General features: G+C 42.4%; 1 protein-coding gene across 1 annotated transcript; it reads right to left on the bottom strand.

The window, feature by feature from the left end:
• Window positions 1-443: 443 nt before the first annotated feature.
• On the bottom strand, window positions 444-25,804 carry mri1 (methylthioribose-1-phosphate isomerase 1). The gene is made up of 6 exons (XM_023275237.3): window positions 25,266-25,804; window positions 24,277-24,500; window positions 18,039-18,208; window positions 17,768-17,944; window positions 15,829-16,053; window positions 444-5,138 (listed from the first exon to the last, which is right to left on the bottom strand). Exons 1-6 carry the CDS (start codon window positions 25,395-25,397, stop codon window positions 5,005-5,007), a joined length of 1,062 nt encoding a protein of 353 aa, XP_023131005.1. The 5' UTR covers window positions 25,398-25,804; the 3' UTR covers window positions 444-5,004.

Below are 25,804 nucleotides of genomic sequence, written 5' to 3'. Positions count from 1 at the left end.
GTTAGGGATTTAAAAAGATTATTTCAAATAAATCATCCCACTCTCAGGATTATCATTTACAAGTGGTGCAGACTTTAAACAGATTTGTCCAGGGCTGACCGACCCACAGCAGACTATGTGATGCAGAAGTCTCCAAAAAGCACATTTCTCTAAAAAGCCTCAGGATCTGCAGGTAACTTCAAAGCTGTTGGTGTCAAAGTGCTGCATCTACAATCATGACTACAATTTTTTTAATGCAATTACAAAAAGGGAAACTTTTCATCATAGTTGAACTGTTTAAGATGCAGTAGTAAATATTATTTCATTCATTAAATGATGGCATTGTTTGGGTCTTTAACCTGTATCTGAAGACAGTTTGAGGATCTATCGTTTGCTTGTCCAAATATATCAAAAAAGCCAAGTTTCACACATTTTCAGTGTATTGAAGACAAACAACAATCAACCAATTTCACTGTGGTTTTATTTTTTTAACTGTTTTGATGTGAAAGAGAAATCTCTTAATTCATGACTGCACTTTAACAGCATTATATTCATATACGTATATATATATAAAAAAAATCCAGTTTTGAACTATTTCCACGTTACAAAATTAAACTCAGATCAAGTGATTATCAAGAACAACAATAACATACTTGCACTTAAAGAGGCCATCTGAACAACACTCCTTCCATGGTAATTGCAGGCCACACTGATCATTTTATAATACACAAGCGCCCGCTTTGATTCATCAAATCAACGTGGAAACTGCATGGCGAGCAGCGCTGAATTTTGGCACCTGATTTGTAGCCACGAGTTTTCTCGAGGAATATCTTTTTGAGTACAGTACTACAGAGCTGCTGCTTCAGGAGTGTGGCGTGAAAACAAAGCAGAAAAAATTCAGCCGCAACCCAAAAAAAAAACACACTAGCCCGAATGTCGGCCGCTTTGGCAAACTAAAAAGCATCACCACGAATTATTTGTCACTTTGGGTTTTAGAAACATCAGTGAGACGTGGAGGGTTTTATTTTTTTTGAGTCCAGATTTCGTTTCTGCAATCTGCTCTGCTGCAGCCTGACACACCGAGTGCTCGTGTTCATGCATTTGAGTGTTGAGTCCGTGCAGGCAGACGGAGAGGTAGTGTGTATGGTTGAGGAGGCCTCCCCAGTGTGGTGTACTAATGGCCTAGTCACTAGGAAGCACAATGTCATGAAATTTAAAAAAAAAACAAAACAGAACAACAAACCACAGCTAAACAGTTATAATCATGATGTACGGACAAAACTCAAAAATCTCGTACCTTCTGAAGATTTAAAAAGTAGTAGTATGCGGCGGGTCTAAGGGCCACAGAGTTGCTACATATGTCTGGAACGTTGTCTAAAATTGAAAAAACGTGATGTGTTTAACTGTACAAAAAAAGAGAGGACAATTTAAATACACAAGTGTCTTTTACGCTCGCTTGTGACCTACCAGCATCTTTGTGAGTTTGAGGTTTGATGGGTGAGAGAAAGATGATGAGGAAGATGAAGGTGAAGAAGTGAGCTTACATTACAGCATTTTAAAATATGGACAATGACATGATAGATACTGCAATTATTATTGACACAATGCTTTTTTTTTTTAGGATGTTTTCTCTGGAGTAGAAAAGTGGCGCTGTGAATTTGTAGCTGGTTTAAATGAATGAATGAATACACGAGAGCAGCATGTGAGGTGTTGGAAGGTTAACAGGCATTTTTATGTGGGCCAAACGTCTAACATCTGTCTCATCAAGTCTGTCAGTACATTAACGTGCACATCCCAGTTTCAGTTTTACCTTTTCCAGGTAGGATGCTTTGCTTTGTCACAGTAACAGTCCTAATAGTTTCCATTAAACTGACATCAAATCAGAAAAACAGCAAATAATCACATTTGCAAAGTTGGAACCAGTGAATGTTGTGGTAATTTGCTTGACTGACATATGAAAATCATAATTATTTTCTTGACAAAACCGTTTCAGCACGAGATAAATCTAATCACTCCCAATTTTATCACATTTTTCTCCTGTTTAGCAACATTTTAAGGATGGGGAAGAGTCAGTGGCTACAGATAAAACCCTTTGTGCAGTCTTTGTTGTCTACCTGTCTTCAGCTGATTTCACAGAGAAGCCTGACCACCTGCCTGGAAGTCATTCTGCAGGAAAACATCTTTTCATTTATGAGGAGGAATTAATCCAAACAGTCAAAACACATTCTAAACTGTGCACAAAGGCAAGAAGTGACTGAGCGTCTGAAGTCTGGCCCCAAACCGAAGTTCAACTGAGTGAAATATTACATTCTGATTGGTGTCTGTGTCGCAGTGATTTCCACAGACAGATTCTGCAGCGTGGATCGATCTTAAAGGAACAGTTCACCCTAAATTAAAGACAAAGCCACCTCTTGCGTCCCTGCAGTTTGTAACACATTTATCTTTTCTGAATAAATGAGGTTAACGTCGGTCTTTCTTTGTCTAAACACTTTCATTTTCGCCTGCATAATGTCACATTTGGGCGGCAAAACAAATGTTCAACAGACATTTTGTATTTAATTGGCAGTGAAGAGTTAACAGGAAAGATGAAGATGAGACGCAACAAAGAATTTAACAGTGGATGCCGCAATTAGTCACAAAGCCGATGTTTAAGAGCCGTTAGGGCAGACACGTTCACAAACAGCCGCATATTTACAGACAATGTGGACACAAAGCAGCATAACGGTTAATTTGGAGACATGTTTGTAAGTCCAATATTTACTCTCCTTTTAGCTGTTTTGGTTTCCACATCCTGAGGGAAATAACACTTTGTTTAACACTTCAGAACCTGTCTGCAGTTTGACGTGGAGCAGGTAGTTTACTGTGGATTTATACGATGCTTTTCACTGAAAACAGCCGTCTAGTAAAGATGACAGCACCACAAACACTAAAGACACAGCCAAAGGGAAATAAAGAGTTCGATCACAGTTATCAAAGCACTTACTATGGCACTATATGTAGTAATGTTTCCATTCTTAATAGGAAGATACTAATTTATGCAGCTTTAAAGTCGAATATTTTGTCTTATTTGTATTATTCTAGAGCTGAATGACCTTAGCCGCATGTCAGAGGGAATATAATGGAGACATTAATCCTCTCAACTCCAAGCAGTTTCTGCTCTAGTTATATTTTTCCTTACTGTGCTCATTTTTCACTGCAATATAAAGTCCTGCACCTCCATGGAAACAGTATGACCATGGATAGATGCAGACAGAACTCAAAAACATCTTCTGTGCAGTTTAACACAGTTAGAATGGCATCGATCAAAAAAAAAAAAAACAACTTGAATTTTTCATGAATCATTTTACAAAAATAGACAAAACATACCTGCTCTGTGTAAACACATAGTTTGGCAAAACGTACCTACATGTTTGTTTTACAGTTGCACCGAGGATCACAGAATGTTTTGTTTTTTATAGAATTTGGTTAAAGCAAATTATTCATTCTTGGCAATTTTTTTTAAATGAGACACATAGCATAAAGTGATTTGAGCTTAGATTTGGGTACCTTCACCAGCAAAATCTCATATTACACTTGATTATTTCATGAATCATCAAACCTGATGTATTTTTCTGATTTTACGCTTCCTGGCTGTGATCAATGGTGTAATTTTGGCAACTTTTTAAACATAAGCCTTTCAATCTCGTTGGCAGATTCTGGGTTCAGAGGGTTAGTAAAGAAATACTGATTTGTGCATCTTAAAGTCCAATATTTACCTTTTCTTGCAGTATTAAACAGCTGATTAACAACCGTGCGTCATAGAGATCACAGTGGAGATTTGGAGTTTGTTTAAGATATCATGGAAAACTGTTGATTTTATTCTATGCTGGAAACTTGAATTTAACTGATTTAAAAAGACTTTGGAATGAGACTGACTTTGAAGAAGAAACACGTGAAGTTTTGACTGACATGCAAGGGAGCAGGTCTGCAGTTTGGGATCAACTATTCCTTTAACAGAGAAATTTAGACTTTTCAGCTCAGCAAAATCTGTTTCAGCTGAAATGACACAATTTCCCAGTCTTTAGATGTTCCACTGCTTCAAAAGCAGAATGATCTGTAAGATTATGTATGTTTATGTGTGAATATATATTTATATATATACACTTATGTATATATGAGTACATTATGAGAGTACAAGTGTGGTATGATAGAGTACAACTTTGAATAGCAAGATGCAAACAAGGAGTGAGGTATAAATACAGCCATGTTTTATCAAAGGCTTCAGCTGACTGATTCCACTTGTTCCAATTTTTGCCCCACAGGTTAAAAAGTGAGACTGAAGATCATTGGCTATAAATTTGGATTAGTCTTCTAGAAAAGGTTTGTACACCCAACAAAAGAAATGAAATGTTAATATAACATTTTAGATGGCAAATTTAATTTTAAATAATCACATATTTGGTTAAAATAGCAGTACCTTTAACTAGCAGGGGTTAGTTTTCTACATATGTACACACTACCAGCAAAGATATATATATTTACAAGTGGGTAGCAGCATTTTAGAAACCACGACTACTTTGAGATTGAAGAACCAGCCGTGCCATTTAGACTTTTTGGAAGTTTTCTGTCTCGTTGAAGTAACCCTAAAACCTTATCTCAGTAATGTAAAATTTGCTCGCCAAATAGAATTTATGGGTTTGAGTCCAGCTGAGCTCTTTTCGTTGTTGCAAAAGCCATTCAGAAACAGAAAGAGGCGGCAGGGGAGGATGAAAGATGGTTTAGGAGAAGGTGAAATGAACCACAGAAGAGGGATTTATAAAAGAAGGAGGGGAGACTGCACGTGTGTGTCTGCTCGACTCTGTGCAGGGAATTTGGGTGTTTTCGTCAATATCTTTTTCTTCTGTGTGCACCACTGACATGTAACAGTGACCGTGCGCTGAACAAAATTAAAGCACAACACATGACTGTGAGTGTTGGGTGATGACATGAGAGTGTCTCTTGGTGTGACGTAAACGTGCAGTGGTGCACACGGACCAGCAGGAGGCTCTAGAGGGCAGTGAGGCGGCCGGTGAGCGCAGCCTGGAGCTCAGAGGGGAGGAAGACTCCCAGCTCGGTGATGATGCCCCCTGTGATGAGCTGGTGAGGAGTCACGTCGAACGCCGGGTTCCACACCTCGATACCTGCAGCGAAAAGCCAGGAATAAGCGACAGAACAACAGAGGCGATGCTCTCATCCTGTGGTGCCCAAAAGTTCTTGTTAGATGTACAGCTGCAGCGATAAACTCACTTTTCTCTGTAATATAAACGCCTGCGTATCTATGGAAACAGCACAACCATGGGCAGAAGCAGGGAGAACTAAAAATGTTCTCTGTGCAGTAAGACACAGCTCAAATGCCACAAATCATAAAAAAGAGAAAAAAACAGAAGCTGAATTAATTTGATTATTCATTTTACAAGAAATACCAAAACCTAAAATCAACACGTACAACATTTTCAAAGTGCCCAAATGTGTTTCCAATAGTGGAAAAATGTTGGCTCTACACACTATAGTAGATATTTTACTACTTTCATTTTTTATTTGTTTATATACCCGTCACCAATCTGCTCTGTGTAGACACTGCCTGTAGTTCAGTCAAAAAGTCTCAATAATGGCTTCTCAGCTGAGCAAAGGAAAAAGGATTTGTTTGTTCCAAATTCTGTCTGGAACAAATGATGGACTTAAGGCAAACTCTTTATGTAGCATGAAGTGATTTTGTTGAAATATAATTATAGGCGCAGATTTGGTTATTTTTCACGATGGACATGCACGTCACACATGACTAGTTGACAGACTGTTGTTGAAAACCTGACATTTCTTATCGTTTTATTCTCTGGCTCTAATAATTTTGGCAGCTTTATAAAGATAACATGTCTCTTAAAGCTACTGACAGATTCTGGGGTTCAGAGGGTTAAAATAAACCTGTATTTTAGCAGCTTTTAAGGCCAAACCTTTCTCTTAAACACACAATGACAGCCCTGTCTGATGAACCCAAGTATACCTTCATATTTTAACAGCCCATCCGTTACTTTTAGCTGTTTCAACTTCTCTGCTCACTTGCTATATAGTTTTTATGCATATTCAATGTGGTGTTTAGGTGTCACAGTTCACTTAATTATAAAAACCCTTTCAGACATACACTCCTTCCCATTAATCTGACAGCCTCTGAACACTGCGGCTTCATGTTTGAATGAGCAACCTGCTCTATTTCTGTAAAGGCTGTGACAGCAATTTTACCAGGTCAGACCTAATAGCATTTCCCTATTACTCTCCACATGGCACACGTCTCAACTGCATGCTGTCACATTAATCAATAGGCCCTTCGTAAGGTACAAGGACCGCTGATTGGGAATCTTTGTTTTCATCAACTCTCATAAAAGCCCAAAACAAACACTGCACTCATCCAGTGGTTCTAATGGCAGCCTTACTAAGACCAGAGGTTGTCATTACATAACGTACTGTGCCTTCTGGAAACGTCTCCAACCCCTCAGATTTATCTTCAGACGCTCTGAGGGACCCGATGCCTTTGACAAACAGGCCAGACAGTCTCTTAATATTTTTGGAACTTTTTTAACCTGTTAGCCATGTATATACACACTTTCATTTCTGAGTAATTTCCCCCAAACAGCTGGGTGTTGTAGTTTGTAGCAAACATCATTTAAACATTTGTTAATGGACTATTGTCAGCAGTGGATTAACACACATTTGCTTCACTCCTGTGTGATCCCACATAAAGCAGCAGGACTGTTTGTGGAACTGACTCAGTGTAAACCACAGTGCTTGTACTGTTGACCGTAATAAAGGACAGCTGTACAGTCTAACAGCGACGCTCACTGTTGTGTTTCTGTGGACAACAGTGGTGCTGCTGTATGACTTCATCACTTAACAAAACAACTCCATTGAAGGTCCATGTGTCGGACGCTTTTCAGTCTCGGACTTTTAATGAGATTTATTAACAGAAAAAAAAAATATAATAATTATGTGATTAGTGTGAGAGGAAAAATAATGTACATGCACACATGCTCCTCTCCAGAGACCAGTGTGCTCATTAAACGAGTTTAATTACTGTGATGTCACCAAGCTCCTCTCAGCTCAACATAATTAGAGATTAAATGACTCAACTCTCAGCTCTCACAAACTCAACTAAAACACACTTCAGAGTTCACTCTGACAGACTCTGGACTGTTCTGCTGAGAAAACTCCAGATGCATTAAAGCCTCTACATCTATTTTAACCCTTTCTGTGCATATTTAGTGCCCTTTCTTACCTACAATTCATTGCATTTCAATGTTAAAAACAAAGGATGGGGCAGCCTTGATGGACTCTGGGTCTAAGGTGCAGAAAGTAAACTGCAACTGGAGTCTGAACTGCTGCAGTTGCTGCATGTCCACCTCTGTTTCTGTACAATCCTATTTTGTTAGGGTCAGAATTTTTAACAAATCACAGCAAGCCTGTGGGAAGCATCTAAACGCGACAGTGAGTATGATCGGTCTGCATACAGTTAAGACAGCGTCCTTGTTTCTGAATAACTATTAGCCAAATCTTTAAAAAATAACTTCATGGTGTCGGCGCTTAAAATCCCTGCGGAAACTGTTAAAAACATCACTTTCCACCACGTCCACCGGCTCGGACCCCGAGGAGGAAACCGTCACCGTCCTATCATTGCAAAGTTCGAGCACTTCCAGCAGAAAGTGCTCGTAAGGAGCAAAGGACGGGAGCTGAAAGGCACGTCGTTCGGGATGAACGACCAGTTTCCCAGGGAAATCAACGAGAGGCGCAAAGTATTATATCCCATCATGAAAGAACACAGACAGAAAGGTAAACGGACTGCACTGGTTGTGGACAAACTATACATAGATGGGCAGCTATTTCGGGAACCCTCCATTACCACCTGGCTCTTCTAAAAAAAAAAAAAAAAAAAAAAAAAAAAAAAATGGCTTAAACGTTTAATATATCATTTAGTCATTTATGTTAGAAAATGTTATAAAAAAAAAAAATGTCACAGGTGTAAATGTCTCACTCTCCTAACCTACACTCCCCACTGGAGAACCCCCTCCTCCTTCTACTTTTCTCCCTCTCCCTCTCTATATGTCTCCCTTTAGCCCTCTCCCCCTCTCACACACTCACCCCCCACACTCTCACTCACACTCTATGTACTCCCCATGTTTATTGTGCTTGTATGTTTTATAATGTGTTTGTTGATAGTTTTTCAGGCAATGATGTGCTATTATATAATGTATATATAGATCCTGACCTGCTGTATACATCTCTCTCCAACACTCACAGCTCACAGACAGCAACAGACAGCTCACAAGGACACGCACAGATGTTATATTACATTACTACATACTCAGTGACAGAACATCTTCTCTCTCTATGTTCAAGTTTAATATCGTAGCCTGGAATGTTCATGGCATACGCTCACAAACAAAAAGAGTTAAAATCATGGACTATGTCTCTAAATTAAAAGCAGATATTTTGCTCCTTCAAGAAACACATTTACTACAGTCGGAAGAAAAATGTTTATCAGACTCGAATTATAGTATTATCTTTTCATCTTGTTATAACAGCAGACAAAGAGGGGTCTCCATTCTAGTCCATAAGAGAATTCCATTCACTTTAAACAGTACAGTAACGGACTCAGAGGGCAGATATATTATTATCCAGGCAACAATCTTTAATAAATTATATTCTATTGTAAACCTCTATGCTCCGAATAATGATGATCCAGCCTTCTTTCACACTGTTTTCTCTCACTTAGCAGACTTATCTGCTAACTCAATAACTATTATCGGTGGTGACTTCAACATAGTTTTAAACCCTTCAGTAGATCGATCTAATAGTCCAATACACGTAAAACAGTCACAATCAGTTAAAGTCATACATGACTATATGAAAGATTTCGGACTAGACGACGTCTGGAGACTCAAAAACCCAACAAAGAGGGACTATACGTTTTTCTCTGCGGTACACAAAACATTTTCAAGAATTGACTTTTTCCTCTTAAATAACTCTATAGCACATAAAGTTACTACTAAAATCCACCCAATCATTATCAGCGACCACGCACCAATATCACTCAGCCTGCAAACAGATTCCATCCCTAAACCTCCTCAGACTTGGCGCCTCAACATCTCTCTACTCAAAGACCCAGAATTTGATCGAGTAATAAGGAGTGAGTGGGCAGACTTTCTAAAAAACAATGACTCTGTTGACTTACCCCCATCTTTGCTTTGGGAAACTGGAAAGGCCGTAATCAGAGGTAAAATAATATCATACTCCTCATACAAGAAAAAAAAAGATCTACAAACAGAGAAAGAAATTGAAGAAAAAATTAAACAACTTACAGAGAATTATGCAATAAACCCAAGTGATCAATTATGGTCCGAACTACAAAATGCAAAACTAAACCTCGATAATATCCTATCCAAGAAAACAGAGTTTTTATTACAACAGCTAAGATATAATGATTTCGAACACAATAATAAATCAGGAAAATTTCTGGCGAACCAACTCCAGCGCAATAAAGAAAAATCCTTCATAACAGCAATTCAGGATTCCTCAGGAAAATATACTCAGTCACCTCAGGAAATCAACCAGACCTTCTATAATTATTACCAGAGTTTATACTCAGCAGCAGTTAACCCAAACATAGAAGATATAGATAATTTTCTCAACAATTTAAACATGCCCAAACTAACGTCAAATTACAGAGACATATTAGATGCTCCATTGACTATGAAAGAATTACAATGTGCATTAGACAGTATGCCAGCAGGCAAGGCACCTGGTCCTGATGGTTTCCCTGCTGAATTTCTTAAACATTTTTGGTCAATGTTAGCACCCCTTTTCTTCAGGACAGTGACAGAGATTAAAAATAATGGTTATATCAGTCCGCACATGAATACAGCTGCAATTAAATTATTATTGAAACCAGACAAAGATCCTACGCTTCCCTCTAGCTATCGACCTCTGTCACTAATCAACACCGACATCAAAATTATCTCAAAAGCTCTCGCCTCTAGGCTGGAGAAAATCATCCCGTCAATAATTCACAGCGATCAAACAGGATTTATAAATGGCCGACACTCCACCAACAACATCAGAAGACTTCTAAATCTAATCTCTTTGACGCAACGCCACAACAAAGAAGCTATTGTTATGTCACTGGACGCAGAAAAAGCCTTTGACAAAGTCAATTGGTCCTTTCTCTTTGCTGTGCTCCACAAATTTGGCTTCGGAGAATCATTTATCCAGTGGGTATCAGCTCTGTACAACTCACCCAAGGCTACAGTCACCACTAATGGGATCACTTCACAAAGCTTCAGTCTGCAAAGGGGAACGAGACAGGGATGCCCACTCTCTCCCTTATTGTTTGCGATCTTTATCGAACCATTAGCAACAGCTGTACGTCAGAACACCGATATCAAAGGTATCTGCGCTCTGGAGTCTGAACATAAAATTAACCTATACGCAGATGACATTTTACTTTATCTACAAGAACCCAAAACTTCAGTAAAGGAAGTATTTAACCTCATCACAACCTTCTCGCGTCTTTCAGACTACTCCGTCAACTGGTCAAAATCAATTATATTACCTTTAACAGAAAACTCGTGGAAGCCCGCAGCCCAAAACTCGCATTATTCTTTTCCTACTGGCAACATCAGATATCTGGGCATAAATATTTCCTCCAAACTCTCAGAATTAGTTCACCTGAACTTCACTCCACTTTTGGACAAAGTCTGTGATGATCTGAGGCGTTGGAACAACCTCCCCATCTCCCTTTTGGGACGAATAGCTACAGTCAAAATGAAAATATTACCTAAAATCAACTATCTTTTCTCCATGATTCCATTTAAACCCACATCAAAGTGGTTCCAATCGTTAGACTCCGCTATTGGTAAATTCTACTCAAAGAATAAAAAGGCTAAAATCAGCTTGACTACCCTCCAGAAGAATAAATCCGAAGGGGGACTGGAGGCTCCCAACTTCATGTATTATTATTTATCCAACCAAATACAATATCTCACCAAATGGATACATCCACATGAAGAATATAACTCCTGGCTAGAACTAGAACAGTTAGATTGTAACCAGATCAAAATCTCTGACCTTCCCTTTATCTCTTCTGCTCTTAAACATCACTCCTGCTTCAAGAACCCTATGATCGCTTCCACCTTGTCTGCTTGGTGGAAAGCACTGGAAATCACAGGCTCTCAATTAAAACCCAGTATACTCTCCCCAATCTGGCACAACCCTGATTTTGCAAACAACAAAATAGCTCTTTATTTCAGCACATGGGCAGAGAGAGGAGTCACTCACCTCCATCACCTTCTGGATGATAACACATTTAGGACATATATAAACTTATTCCAAACATTTGAAATAAGAAATGGAAATTTTCTTCAGTACCTACAGGTAAAGAAGACTATTACAAGTAGAATTCCATCGCTTCAGACTACTTTACAGCCAACGGATTTACAGCCACCTGAATTTGTCGACTACATTGTGAAACTCTCTCCAAGAAATAAGAAGAATCTCTCAAAAATTTATAGTTTACTCTCAAAGACACACTCTATACACCTACCAACTCAAAAATGGGAAAAAGACGTATCCAAATCTTTTGACTCTGATTTTTGGACCCAAATCTGTGAAAACACATTTAAAATGACTAAAAACACCAACTTACAATTGATCCAATTTAAGGTGCTTCACAGAACGCATATAACGCAATATAAACTGTATAAAATGGGCTTCTCACGCTCAGACACATGTACGCAATGCACCCAAAACATGACGGACACTTACTTTCACGCTCTGTGGCTTTGTACACCCGTCTATCAATTCTGGGTAACAATCACACAGAAACTCTCCAATATTTTGGACTGCGGGATTCCACATTCCCCGAACGTTTGCCTAATTGGTGATCTAACGCAAACAGCCCTTCCAGACATTCATATCCAACCCACACTTGCAGCTATCGCCATTGCCAAAAAGACAATTTTAGTTAACTGGAAAGATAAGAAAGCCCTCAACATCATCCATTGGCTGAACCTCCTCACAGAACACATTTCACTTGAGAGAATATCTGCTATCAGAAAAAACCAATTGGACTCCTTCAAAGAAAAATGGTCTCCATTTATTAAATCAATAAATATTAATCTATAGCCTCCGCTTGTATGTGGGCGTATGCCATTTCCCTCATAAAATTGTAATTATTATTCTGTCTGTGTGTATGGTCTGACTTCTCTCTGCTTTATTTCAGTTTATTAACCCTCTACCTTTTTAAGTAGGATGGCACCATGGACTTCAAGGCTGTGTGCATGCACTAGTGGTGTCCCTTCCCTATTGCTCTTGGGGTCGCTCTCTGGCTCTGCGGGGCCAGCGTGGCTCGGGCCCCTCTGCCTGGGGGTGGGTGTCCCCGGTGTCTCTCCCTTTGAGCCCTGGGTCTGCTGGGTTTGTGCGCTCTCCCGGGGCCTTGGGGGTGGCGGCGGCTGGTCTCTTCTGGGGCGCCCTGGCTGGCCCTGGGGTTTGGGGTGGGTCGGCCCTCCGGTCGCTCCCCTGTCCCTTCCTGCTCTGCTTCCCTCCTCCTCCCTCCTCTCCTGCCTGGCCGCTCGTCCTCGTCCCTCTCCCTCCCCTGGGGGGGCTGGGGGCCCTCCGCTGCCTGGGGGTCTGGCATGGGGGCCGGGTGGTCTCTCTGGGGGGGTGGCTCTGGCTCATCCGGGCACAGGCCCTTGGTACTTGCCTGTGTGCCGCCACTGGAGATAAGTTTCTGCTGGCGGGGGGCTTCTGTCCGGGCCCGGGGGGGGCCTGGGGGGGGGGGGGGGGGGGGGGGGTCTCGGTGGTGCTGCGGGGTGGGCGCCCTGCATCCTGGACGTGCCGGCTCCGGGGTGGGCGTGGGGGCTCATGGCCCTTGCTTCCTAGTGGTGCGGCCTGGTCCTCCCTCCGGGGCAGGGTGCTGCATGCGGCTGGCCCGTGGTGGGGCTGTCGGCGTCTGCCGGGGCGCTGCTCTAGCGCTGCGACTTCTGGGGGTTTCGGTGCTGGCCGGGCCGGTCGGGTTCGTGTGGGCCCACCTCGGCCTCTTGCCTCTGGGCTCTGGGGGCCCTCTGCATCAGTACCGGTGGTCTTACTACCTGTCTCCCCCGCTGCTCTCTCCTCATGGGCCGGATCCACACCAGACTGCCTCTTACTGTGCACTTCACATACTTCACACATCACTGTATATAGTTACTCTTAGGCACATATAGGGACACAACAGCTAGGGCCCCGAGAGCAGGTGGGGGCAGGAACGATGGGCTCTGTGGTGGGGCGGATGGCAGGGCTCTACGGCCTTGTCTCTTCCCCATCACCCTCTTGCTTGCCTCCCCTGCTCTCTAATTTCTTTTTAATGCACCACACACACTCACACCTTGGGGGTAGGTCTGGGACGGCTCGGGGAACTTGGGCCAGGGTAGGCTGCAGAGTAGCCATCCTCTGTGGTCCTCTGGCCCGCCCCCTGGACGCCTCGCCCAGCCTCCCCACTTTTAATGCACCACATGACACTCAGGGTTACACTATCACGGTGCAGGGATAATGTCTCCAGTCTGGGATCGGGAGACATATTAACAGGGAGTAATGGGGGGATTTCACTAATATGGCCTCGCTGGTGGGACCCGGCCCCCTTATGGCTATGGGGTGGCGGGGGTGGACCATCATCCGTGTTGCTGTGGCTGGGGGGTCCCCGGGACCTGGGGGCTGTGGTCGGGGGGGGGTTCTCCTGCGTGCCCGACGGGTCCGGGCAGGTGCGATGGCTCTTGGTGGGCTGCGGGGGCTGGATTGGCCGTCCTGGTGGGCGCTGTGGCTGTACTGCGGGCTGGTGGCATGTGGTGGCTCTGTCCCTGGTGGGTTGTCAGGGCGCATTGCGGGGGAGTGGGGGCCCTGGGTGTACTGCGCTCACCTGGGGCCTGGTGCGGGGGGTATGCGGGGTGCCTCCCTGTCGGCGTCGCCGGGCCCCACCACACTGTCCATTTTTACTCTCTGGACTCGCATCGGGTCCCGGCTCCGATTTCCTCTGGCCGGCTCCCGGTGGTGGCCTGCCTTGTGATGGGCTGGTTGCCAGCCCCTTCGGTGGGCCGCTCGGCCCCTGTGTCTGGCTTCCTGGCTGTGTGGGGCCGTTGGCCCCCTCGGGGGAGGGAGAGGGGGTGGGGGTGGGCGGGTCGGGTGGTGGGGTGGGGGGTTCTGGTGGGGGCTGGGGTGGGCGGGGTTGGGGTTTGGGTGGCGGGTGGGTCCTCGTGCCCCGGGCCGCCTGGGTCGGTCTGGGCGCGCTGGGGGTGTCGGTAGCTGCTCCCTCTTGTTCTCCGGGTTCGCGTCGTTCACGGTGGCCCCGGTGGCTCTCTGGGGGTGCCGCCCTGTGGCTCCTACTGCCCTGGGGGGAGGGGTGCCCTGTTGACTTGGCCCTGCCTTGCCGTGATTGCTGTTCTGGGCTTCGGGGTTCTTCACACTTGCATGTTTGATCAGGTCTCGCCAGCTACTGCCGAGTCCCATTTCAGCGAATGATGGGTCCCGCCAGAATGTGCTGAGAATCTCTCCAGTCTCTACCCTAAACTCATTCTCTCTCGCACTAGCATCCTCTTCTGGCCTATTCTATTCTATTCTATACTATCAAGACACACACAATTATGGTGCTCAGTACCGTTTGTTCATTTATTATTGAATCTCTTTTTCTTTTGTGTTGGTTTGGTTTTCTTTTCTTTTTTCAAATTTTTATTTATTTTTTTTTCTATTGATGGACAGTTAGTAGTTGGGCATAACACACCACCTTACAATCTTTAATTGCAATAGCAACGCCTGTTATTTTCTATCCCTGTTCATCCTGTTCGTCCTGTTCGTCCTGTCCAGTCTTTGTTTCCCCCACACATCACTGAGGTGTAGCACTGCCCTCCCTGGCTTATAATAGGGAATTCTAATAAAAAAGGTCTGCTTAGCTTTCAGGGAGGGCTGGTGATGGTCACACACATGCACTAAATATTAAAATATTTGGTTGCAAGACTAAAATATGCATCAATCTCATATAATGTTGACTCCCCTTTTGTGGAGTTAAACAATGAGAACAAATGCAGACAAAAAAAAAAAAAAAAAAAAAAAAAAAAAATAACCGAAAAGAGATGAATTTTCTTTTTTCCATGAACTCCTTTGGAGCAAATAAACAACTAGCTTGCATAGTGGCCTCATAAGGTGGTGCTGCAGGCTATGGCTGTAATAAACACAGTTAAGAGTCCTGAACTAAAGCCAGTTGTTGGCCATTCACTAAAAAAAGAAGAAGAAATAATTAAACTTTGGCCATATGTGAGAGAAAATAGCAAGATGCCTTCAGAATTGTTTTCAGTCAGGCAGGTGGTAATTTTTCTTTCATTTCAGCTGGTATTGGACATGTTTCATGCTGTCGAGAGGCGAAAACAGCAGATTAGTCATGCAAATTAAATATTCACTATGTCAGAGCTCGTAAGAAAAATGTCAAAAAACACCTCAAGCGAGAATAAAAACTTTTTGTGAAATCGGCAATTGAAAGTTTTCTTGAATTTTACCATTTCCATTAACTTTTTTGAATATGATGCCTCAAAATGTGCATAAAAATACGTCCAAAGAAATACTAAAAAAATATATATCGGTTTCAAAGTTGCTGCTCCCACAGCATTCAAAGATCTTACAACCTCTTTCACTGCATGTTAATTAAAGTCTGTGAGGGTTCACTGATACTTTCCCCCTCACTATCAGTGCTCTACTGGACTCAAAGTGTACCTGCTCCTGTCATTTTAGAGTTTTAAAAGGTTGTGTCTTTTCCCCCTCAGTTCTTACCCGGGGCAGCGATGGGGACTCCATTTATACTGGTCAGTTCCTCCGGGGGGCGCACTTCGATGATGATGTCCCTGCCGCTCTCCAGGCTCAGGTCGCATGACGTGCTGGGCGCTGCCACGTAGAAAGGAATCCCATGATGCTTGGCAGCGATGGCCAGCTGATACGTGCCCACCTTATTGGCTGTATCACCGTTGGCAACCACCCTGTCTGCGCCCACCACCACAGCTGAGGGGGGAGACAGCAGCAGGAACTTAGCTTCAATATTATTTCAAATTGGCATGACAATGTACACAAACACTATACACACTATACGAGCTGTTTAACATTTAATAGCGGGGCTAGATATGTATTGCAACATATTTGTACTTTTATTTTTCCTGGTGTGTATCAAGTTTCTCATCATAGATATCTACAATTCAGCTACACATATCAGCAACTGATTTATGACTGGAATTAACTCCAGTGTCATATCTACACTCATCATAAAGCCATATTAACATCCAATAGCTGAATTTGACTATCCTGAATTAAAATTACAGATATCATAAATGTCAATCTAGTCAAAATGATAGAGATGCCTGTAATTCAGTTTGGACCCATTAATATAATAGTTGCAGACATCTGAAAAGTCACAAGGATTAGTCTTGAACTCATTCGTGCGTGATACTGCTCATGCAAGGTTTGCTGTTGGATACTGGTCCAGAAAAGTATTTGAACAGCATTAGCAGACGTTATGGCTGCTGCTGTGGTGGATATGATCTTTATAAAATGCAGCGGAATAAGAAGAGCTCATGAGCAAGGAGTTTGTGCAGAATGAAAAATTTGCTTATTTTTGTCTTAAAGTCTAAATTAACTAGAAGGCTGCTTTGACGCGGCGTTAAAACGACTCTTTATATGTGCTTAAGATTGCAGTTCAGCAGTATGTTTGAAAAGCCTGTGACTTCATTTCACCTTAAATTATTCAAGAATTTTGTAATTACATCTTGACTCGTCATAATTCTAGTTCAGGACGTCTACATCATTGTGACTACCAACTACAAGACACCTAAAAAGGATGATGTCGAGATGTTGAACTGAAGGGAATAAAAGATATCTCGAACTACATTTATGACTAGTTAGAGGAAAACTGTAGATATCTACAACTGGAAATAATACCAGTCATAAATCAGTAGCAGATATCTGTAATGAGACACCCCATAGACAGTACGCAAAGTAGTAAAAGTGATGTCATTTGTCCAGATATTGACATGTCAGAAATGGCAACTGTGGATCAGAAGAATGGCCTTGTTGAAATCCAAAATATTCTTCTGGACTAGGAAGAACTGAATAATGGAATGGAATAATCTGGAAAACATATCTAGTTTTGCTATGAAAAGTTAAAAATGGACTGCCATAAAAATTACAGTCTGAAATGCCTTTAATTCCCCTCAAATCCAGATATCTACATCGTCCGTTTTTAGATAGGCTTATGTCCTAGCTAGTCAGAATGATGCTCTAAGTATCTCAAACTGGAATTATGATGAGTCAAAATGGAATTACACATACTTATAGAGTTTGAAATCTGAAGTTAGTTCCATCAGAAGTGGTTTGCTCTTCAAACATACAACGGCACCGCAACAATAATCAGGATTTTGACAAGTATCTAATAAACTAATCCCTTGTTCTCCATAAATTCCTTTTTGATGAGCTTCTCCTATTTCACAGCACTCAAACCACAATACACAACAATCCAAACTTGTCATAAAGCCGTTTGTGATACCTGCAACCACTATTCTGACTGGTCCAAACTGAATTACAGACATCTGTCATTTCAGTCAAAATGATCTGATGCATGTCTGGAATAAAACTTCTGACTAGTTACACTGTAATTACAGGTAGTTAAAATTATGATTGATAATCTGCCACATTCCTCTGTTAAATGTCTGCCACACAAACACACCTGTGATGTGCATCTCCCTCATGGTGAGAGCTGCCATGCTGTCTGTGATGAGCGTAGCAGGGATTCCCTCTGCTACGGCCTCATACGCAGTCAGTCTGGATCCCTGGTTGTACGGCCTCGTCTCCGTGCAGTAAACACGCTTCAGCCTGCCCAGCGTGTGCAGGCTTCTCACCACGCCTACACACATGGAGTCATCATTACAGTTACAGCGCTATAAATATTTCCAACAATCACGGTCTTTTCCCATTCAGGCCCAGAGCTCCAGTCTCACCCAGTGCCGTGCCGTATCCAGCCGTGGCCAGAGAGCCGGTGTTGCAGTGCGTCAGGATGGTCACCGAGTCCCGCGGGACGCCAGACAGGATGTGCTGGGCTCCATAGTTACCGATCTTCCTGTTGTCATTGACGTCACGCTCCAGCATGTCCTCGATCCAGGCGATTACACTGCAGGAGGGGGGCAACAAGAGGGAATTGAGAGGAAGCTTTGTCTGCTCCTGTGGACTGGACATGTCCAAGTCCGCTGTTATAATTTAGCTGCATGTTTCATCTCCTCGTCTGTTCGTTTATCCCCAATCTCTGTCTTGATGTTTTCACCACAGCTGCACTACATTGTCCTTGTGTCCCTCACTTTCTTTTCATTAGTCTCACTTCACAAACTTGACTCCTTATTGCCACTCAGCACTTTTTTAGTCTTTTTCTTTCACATAAGTTTTTTTAGGCACTGCACAGTGGCGTGGTGTTTAGCACTGTCGCCTTGCAGCGAGAAAATCCCTGGTTCGCGTCCCGGCTTTCCCGGGATCTTTCTGCATGGAGTTTGCATGTTCTCCCTGTGCATTCGTGGGTTTTCTCCTGGTACTCCGGCTTCCTCCCACAGTCCAAAAAATATGCTGAGGTTAATTGATTATTCTAAATTGCCTGTAGGTGTGAATGTGAGTGTGATTGTTTGTCTGTATATGTAGCCCTGCAACAGACTGGTGACCTGTCCAGGGTGTCCCCTGTCTTCACTCTAAGCCAGCTAGGATGGACTCCAGCATCCCTGCAACCCTAATGAGGATTAACTAGTGTACAGATGATGGATGGATGGATAAGTTTTTTTGAGGCTGGTCTATATTCAACACATATATTTTTTAGATGCTATGTTTTATGTGCAAAATTTTATTATCACATGCGATATTACTTTACTGCATCAGTATCACTGCCAGTATTACTTAATACTATTCTCCTCTTATTTTAGCGTAGGTACTTTCAGTAATGCATCATAGTTAAAGCTTATTAGTTTTCTATAATGCATTTCTCATTTATCTAAATTTATTTGTTAGGGAATATCTGGTAAAAGAATTTCAATAGGGAAGTTTCATCCATTTTTTTTTTTTTTTTTTACCGATATAGATTATTAGCAATCAGAGAGACCAACAACAGATATCTGAAAATAATATATATTTACAAAAATTTAAATCCTGGTGTTGGAATTTAGAGTACCGCAAACTACAACATAAAACCTAACGGAAATGTCTTCATTTAATCATGATTCTACGTTTAATTAAAAGAAAACTTGTCAGTATATATCCTTCAGTGCTGACTGGCTGTTACTTATGATGTTCAACCAATCAGACAATGTCATGGACAGGACATTGGTCAAGAGCTCAGACAGACTACAGATAGAAAGAGGTGGCAAAGTAGCGGCAAACAAACCAAGAACAAACAACAATGACAAAAAGCCGAAAAATTCAGAAACGGGTAATTAGCCAGATCCATAATCAGTGGATCCTTAAGTTCGACTCAAGAAACAAAAATACTCGATGTGTCTCCCTGAACTGTGTCACTCTGTAGTTCAAACTATGCTGAACTGTAGCAGACGCTGTTTAAATGCTCTATTATACTGCTTGACAGTCTCACAGTGAAACATCATTAACTGTTCTAAACAACAATCAACAGCTAAAATGAACCATTAAGCACCACAATTACTGCCTGTGACAGCAGGAAGGAGATTTACTGGTAGTCTTAATCAGTCAAAACCATGAAAGCTTTGACGCAAAGACTCTCAGTTCAGACTATCTGGCGATATCCATTCCTGATTTGACACCAGTGTTTTCTTTTTCCAGACTATATACATCATCCTGCATGCGATTTAAGTGAGTCATTATCATGAAAGCTGTTATACGGTTGCTACAGGCAACTCACCGTGACTGAATGACTGCAACTTATAACAGAAAAGCTGATTTTATATAATGACTCTGACAGAGAAGCTGTACGTAATGTGGCTCAGTCCCTTCTGACCATTTCAGAATCTACTATAGAAGCTGATGTTCACTGATCATATTCGTAGGCGATGCAGTTAAGAGGCTCGGGGAGGCTATGCTTGCTTCATTAAAATCTTCACTGGAAGTCACATTTTTTACAATGGAAACTTGTACATGTGGTATTTTTTAAATGCTACACCACATACTGTGAAATAAGCCGTCAGCACCATGGAATAACATTTCTACCTTGAAGCAGCAGTGTACTGATGACAATCCTAAAAATTGCAATTCAGAGTTTTAGCAAAGTCATTTTAAGGCATGAAGAGATTATTTTAATGAGAAAAAATATTCTAAATATGCTATTTTTACATGCATAGATGAGTTTCTAGGGATTGAATCGACGACCAGACAGGGAATTTATAATTGCGGGTTTTTTTTTATCAGCAGGTAACGAAACATTGAGATGCTGACAATAACAATAAGGGGAACAATCAAAAAGATTGCATTCAACATTAAAAAAAGTAACTGTAAAAAAAATCTATGTAAAATGCATCTTAAAAGAGCATCTCCTATTTTACTGACAGAAGTATTGCACAAATATTGACCAAACTGTCAAAAATGAATACTGTTTAAGGAGGTTATCCCTAACATTGTGATTTCATTGGCACCCAAGATTTTTCCTCGTCATTTTAAAATAGTTTGATAATGTAAAATATGTATTTATATACTTCAGTTTTATTTTATGTCCAGATAGTAGTTTAAAAGTTTGCAGATGATTAGTTGTTTGTTACACACTACAGACATCGATATACACTGTGACAGTCCAGAGGCCACGCTACTCACAAAAACACAGGAACAGAATTTACTAGAGCTTGGTCAATATAATTGACCGATTTTGGTCTGTCACACATATATTGATCTTGGCATATATGTTGTCTCATATGCAGCAATATGAAAAGTTTATTGTAAAGAGCATAAGGCAGAAAAAGGTGCTTGAGGTTATTTACAATTTGTGTTATAATGCATTTTGACCAGCTGAGCGGCTCCGACTCCACTGTATCCGATACTCTCAGCTTGGGACACCCGAATAAAGATCTAGTATCTGCAGATACTCAGTCCCAACCATTACCATTTTCTTAACTAGTACACACTTTGAGGACTGTAGATTTAGCTGTATTACCCATTTGCGACACCAGGTGAAACATCTTACTGTTTAACACTGTACAACCAGAGGAGGCAGCCACTAAGTCTGCAGGCAGCAACAGGACCATGACAAAGTCTTGTGTGAGGATTAAGGAGCGCAGGCCACTGCTCATGTGTTTTAAACAAGCTGGGATCAACTAAAACAGTGTTTCTATATTCTGATAAATCTCACAGAGCTGCCCTGAAGAATATGTCTGTTGACTAACACAGCATTACCAGCACAGGGTGAATGTCCACTGTGCTGAATTAGCATCAACACTTCCAAAGTAGTGATTGAAAATGCTGCAGAATATTAAGAAAGTTATTGAAACTTGCATCCCAAGCATACTGCCACAAATTCTGCTCTCCCTTTATGATGCCTATGTGATAGTGAACATTCACAGAGAACAAGGCTTAGGTTTGTGTTGACACTTATCATTTTAAAAAATGCCTTAATCAACCATGATCCCTATCTCTGGCATTTCCACTCTTAGCAATGTGTGCAGCACATGTAGCAGAGCAGGTATCACCGCTGAGCAGACAATGGTGTGGAGTCAAGCAGTGCTGGAAAGTTACGCACGGTTTGATTCTCAATATTCCTGAAAGACATTTGTATATGCATATGTGGAATACGGCTGATAAATCTATAAGAGATTTTCACTCTGTAAGAGTCGGTCTCAGCATCAAAAATCCATTATCAGTCCGCTCTATTCTTTACATGTAGCTATACATATATGCACTCTGCCTCTTAATGCTAGTTCTCCATATCTGACGCCCTAGCACCACCTTAGGTTATTTCAAATCAGTGCATCTCCACCCAAAACTTGGAGTGTCATCTTAACAGGACAGATGTTCACCACCTGAATCTAATTTTTTCATCATCATGACAAACATCTTTCTCAAGATTTCAAATGGACTCTGCTTCTTTCCCATTTGTCTGAATGAAAAACTACAGTCCTTCTAAGCAAGTGAATACAGTGAAAACAGCACCTCTTGGGGCATTTCTTTTCACTCAACAATTAACTGACTGTAGCATTTAAAATATGTGGATTTCCCAACTGTCACTTTATATGTTATGTGATAACTTTCACAACTTTTTTGAAAGCACAGCTGCAGCTGGTGTTGAATGAGGAAGTGTTACAGCAGCAGCTATCCTGGCAGAAACCATCCAGAAGAGAAAAACAACTCAAGATCTTTTCAAAACACAGTACAGGTTCTTACTGACGTGACTCATACAGAGCTGATAAGCAGAATGTTAAACAAAAGTTCTGTTTGCATTCACCAAAACAAACTTTGTGTTTCCTTCAGGCTAAACAAATGTTTTTCAAATGCAAATGTATTTCTGTCCTTATAAAATATTTGCAAAGCAGGTCTTTCGAAAAAGTCTGAAGCCTGCATTGTTTACATCCTTGTGTGTTCGCTAACAGTCTGCTTCTTCCTACCTGCCTTTACTGGCACTTTGCTGCAGTTTTCTGGCACCAGAACACCAATGAATTAGTGTGAAACCGTTGGCAGGAATGTGCATCATGTCACTGATGTGCACATGAATCATGGTGCATGAAAACAAATAAACAAATCAGGGAGCCACTTGTGAAAGCATGGCCCCACTCCGTGATCAAATACTCTGTTGGGTACCTTTAAATAGATTTACTGGCTCAGAAGTCGGATACATGTTGAAGTTTTTGGTCAGAAATGATCAGCAAGATGACAGAAAATTACGAAGTAGGGTGGTGGTAAAAAAATCATGATTGGCATCTGAACACAGCTCATATTAATCAGGTTCAAAAAGAGAAAGTCATCCCCCAACGAACCCTGTTTGTGGGAATTTAGTTAAACGTCTCAACCCAAAAGTACACAAGTGAGTGTGAAACGCATGTTGTCAAAAAAAAGCAAAAAACGCACCATTTATCAAAGCTACAGACTATTCTGATGTCCAATCTTCTGACTATCCTTCAACAAATTTGCTGTGTGTAAAATCGTGAAATTTTATCAAAATCTCTATATGCCACCTCGGATTTTAAAAATTGCAGTTTGCAGTGAGAAGAGTCTGTGAAAAAACTAATTAAATAAAAAAATGTATGTGTTCCTCAACACAACTTTGAAGCCATTAGTGACTCAGCTGTGACCAACAGTCATGTGACAAAAACTCAGAAAGTTTTCAGATGAACTGCAGGCAGTGTTTACACAGAGCAGACAGGAGACACGTTAAAAAAATGTGAGTAGAAAAACGTTTACAGGATTTAAAGTCACTTTTCTTTTTTCCAGTATTGGAAACACCTTCAACGTGAAATTCTTGAACCGATTCGGATTTCATGTCTTTACAGTTTTTACTCTGTCAAGGAACATGGTGGAGTTATGTGACGATCAGCGTAAGTTTGTCCTTCCGTCTGTGCACAACTTTACTCAGAAACGGACAAACGGATTTGGACGAAATTTTCAGGAAAGGTCAGAAATGACAAGGACTAAGTGATTAGATTTTGGCAGTGATGCAGCTTATAGTCTAGATCCGTGGATTTGTTAAAGATTTCTGTATCATTATGAGACAGCGGCATGGTGTCCCTGTAACCATGACTACTAGTGAACACTACGTCAGCTGCCTGCTGATGATCACAGGATCGCGATCCTACTACAACTCAACTGCTGCGGACTTATCGGGACTTATCCGTCAGAAATCATACAACGACTGAGCAGCCTTGGTGGAGTACTGCGCTCTCTGAGTGCTTTTCTTGTTGAAAATCTAATTATCAAAGAAACTCAACTTTTGCTTTTTTTTCTGTATGATTTATGGCATTACAACTGCATCATACTGCACAAAAGATACATTTGAGTTGTTTCTACTTCTAGTCATGGTTGTGCTGTTTCCATGGAGGTTCAGGGATTTATATTATTGTGAAAAATGAGCCAACAAAGAGCAAAAATGTGACAGTGGCATAAAAACTGAGGGTTAAACATGACCCCACAGACAGACAGACACGCCTAAATATATCAATGATCAGTGTTTCAGTGAATCAAATTCCCACGACTGACAAACAACAAATGAGTGATCCAGCGTCGGCTTGGAGACCCTCACATTCCTGTAAACCAGCCCACCTTTCTCTGAGCTGCTCCGAGTTCTTCTCCATGCTCTCGTTCTCAGCAAACTCCATCAGCTCGCGGGCGGCTCGGCCCATGTTGACAGCGGTGGGCCTGGCTGAGGTCAGGTGACACAGAGACTCCCTGATGAAGGTCACGGGGTCGTCGCCCCCGGCGCCGGCCCGCAGCTCCACGGCCAGGCTGAGGCAGCCGACGATGGCAATGGCTGGAGCTCCACGAACCTGGAAGAGAGGGGACAGTGAACGCATCACATCAGCTCTGGTTTCTGTGCAAACTTCAGCTCTCTCACACCATTGACGAGCTGCAAGTGCCCAAAAGTTGTCACCGTGGCTCTGACTGGATGATCTCATCCCTGTGAAGTCATTTCCACTAACATGACATCACCCTCTCCTGCTTATGGCACATTCCTTCACTCTGCCAGGATCAAACAAGTAGCTGCTCTGTGCGTGTGTGTGTGAAAAGACAAAAGAGTGAAAATATCTGCACAGCTCCCATTAACAAACACCTGCAAAATGCTTCCAGCTGTTACACAACTCATGCATTCATCCCAACAATTGAAGGATCCAGGTGTGGAGACATGAGTGTCACTGAGTGCAGCACAAGACCGAAAAACGCGAACAAAAACCCTGGCAAAGGTCATTAATAATTCATCAATAATCTCTCCCAAAGAAAGAGGAGGGGGAGGCATATTTCATGGGTGGGTGGCTCTTGTGCAGATACCTGTTTTATCGAGCTTGTACGTGATAATGTGGAAACTACAAATAAAGGATGGATTGTCTTTAAAAAGGGGGTGGAGGATTGTGGGAAGCTGCATCCAAAACAAAAATACAGGCCGACGGTATGGAGCCACGGCGGCGGTCGGTGGGAGCACAAAAGAGCCGACGGGAAGCACATGCATGACGGGGATAAATGCACATGCAGCAGGCGTGCAGCGGAGAGAGGTGGAGGAGGAGGAGGAGGAGGAGGAAGGGAGAGGAGCCCCGTACCTTCATGGACTTGATGGCCTCGTAAGCGTCCTGCACCGAGCGGATGTCATCGTACACGGTCTGGTGGGGCAGCAGCAGCTGGTTGAGGATCTGCAGAGACCCGGTCCGATAGCGGATCGCTTCCAGCGTCATGACCGAAAAAGGAGGCAGGAGAGCGGCGACGGGGGTTGCGGGCGGGTGCGCGCACACGCACTCACTCACACACACACACTTTCTCACACACACACACTTTCTCCCTCTCTCTCACACACACACACGCACGCACACTCCCCCCCCTATTCTCGGATGCACGTTGACCGCGGCCTGGCTGTCGGCAGTCCCGGGAAACCGTCGCAAAGAGACGGAGGAAAGTGCAGCCGGAGCGGGCTGAAGAAGAGGAAGAAGAGGAGGTGGAGGAGGTGCGGGCAGAAAAAGAAAAAAGAAACGAGGAGGCGTGCTGCTGTAGCTGTATGGGAGGATAAAAGGGAGAGCGAGGAGTAAGAGAAGACAGGCTGGAAACCTTCACACACTGATAGACAGGCAGGAAGGCAGACGCGGAA

Source organism: Amphiprion ocellaris, chromosome 4 (genome assembly GCF_022539595.1).
Source record: "Amphiprion ocellaris isolate individual 3 ecotype Okinawa chromosome 4, ASM2253959v1, whole genome shotgun sequence".
NCBI lineage: Eukaryota > Metazoa > Chordata > Actinopteri > Pomacentridae > Amphiprion > Amphiprion ocellaris.
The sequence above is the reverse complement of the archived record's forward strand: the minus strand, read 5'-3'. Positions and strand labels throughout refer to the sequence as shown.

What these genes read in the sequence shown, in the direction of transcription:
- mri1 (XM_023275237.3), bottom strand. Translation starts at nt 25,397, where the DNA reads ATGACGCTGGAAGCGATCCGCTATCGGACCGGGTCTCTGCAGATCCTC. An exon ending in AGGCCATCAAGTCCATGAAG is followed by an intron (nt 24,501 to 25,265) that starts GTACGGGGCTCC and finishes CCTCTCTTCCAG; the next exon opens with GTTCGTGGAGCTCCAGCCAT. An exon ending in TGGATACGGCACGGCACTGG is followed by an intron (nt 17,945 to 18,038) that starts GTGAGACTGGAG and finishes CCATGTGTGTAG; the next exon opens with GCGTGGTGAGAAGCCTGCAC.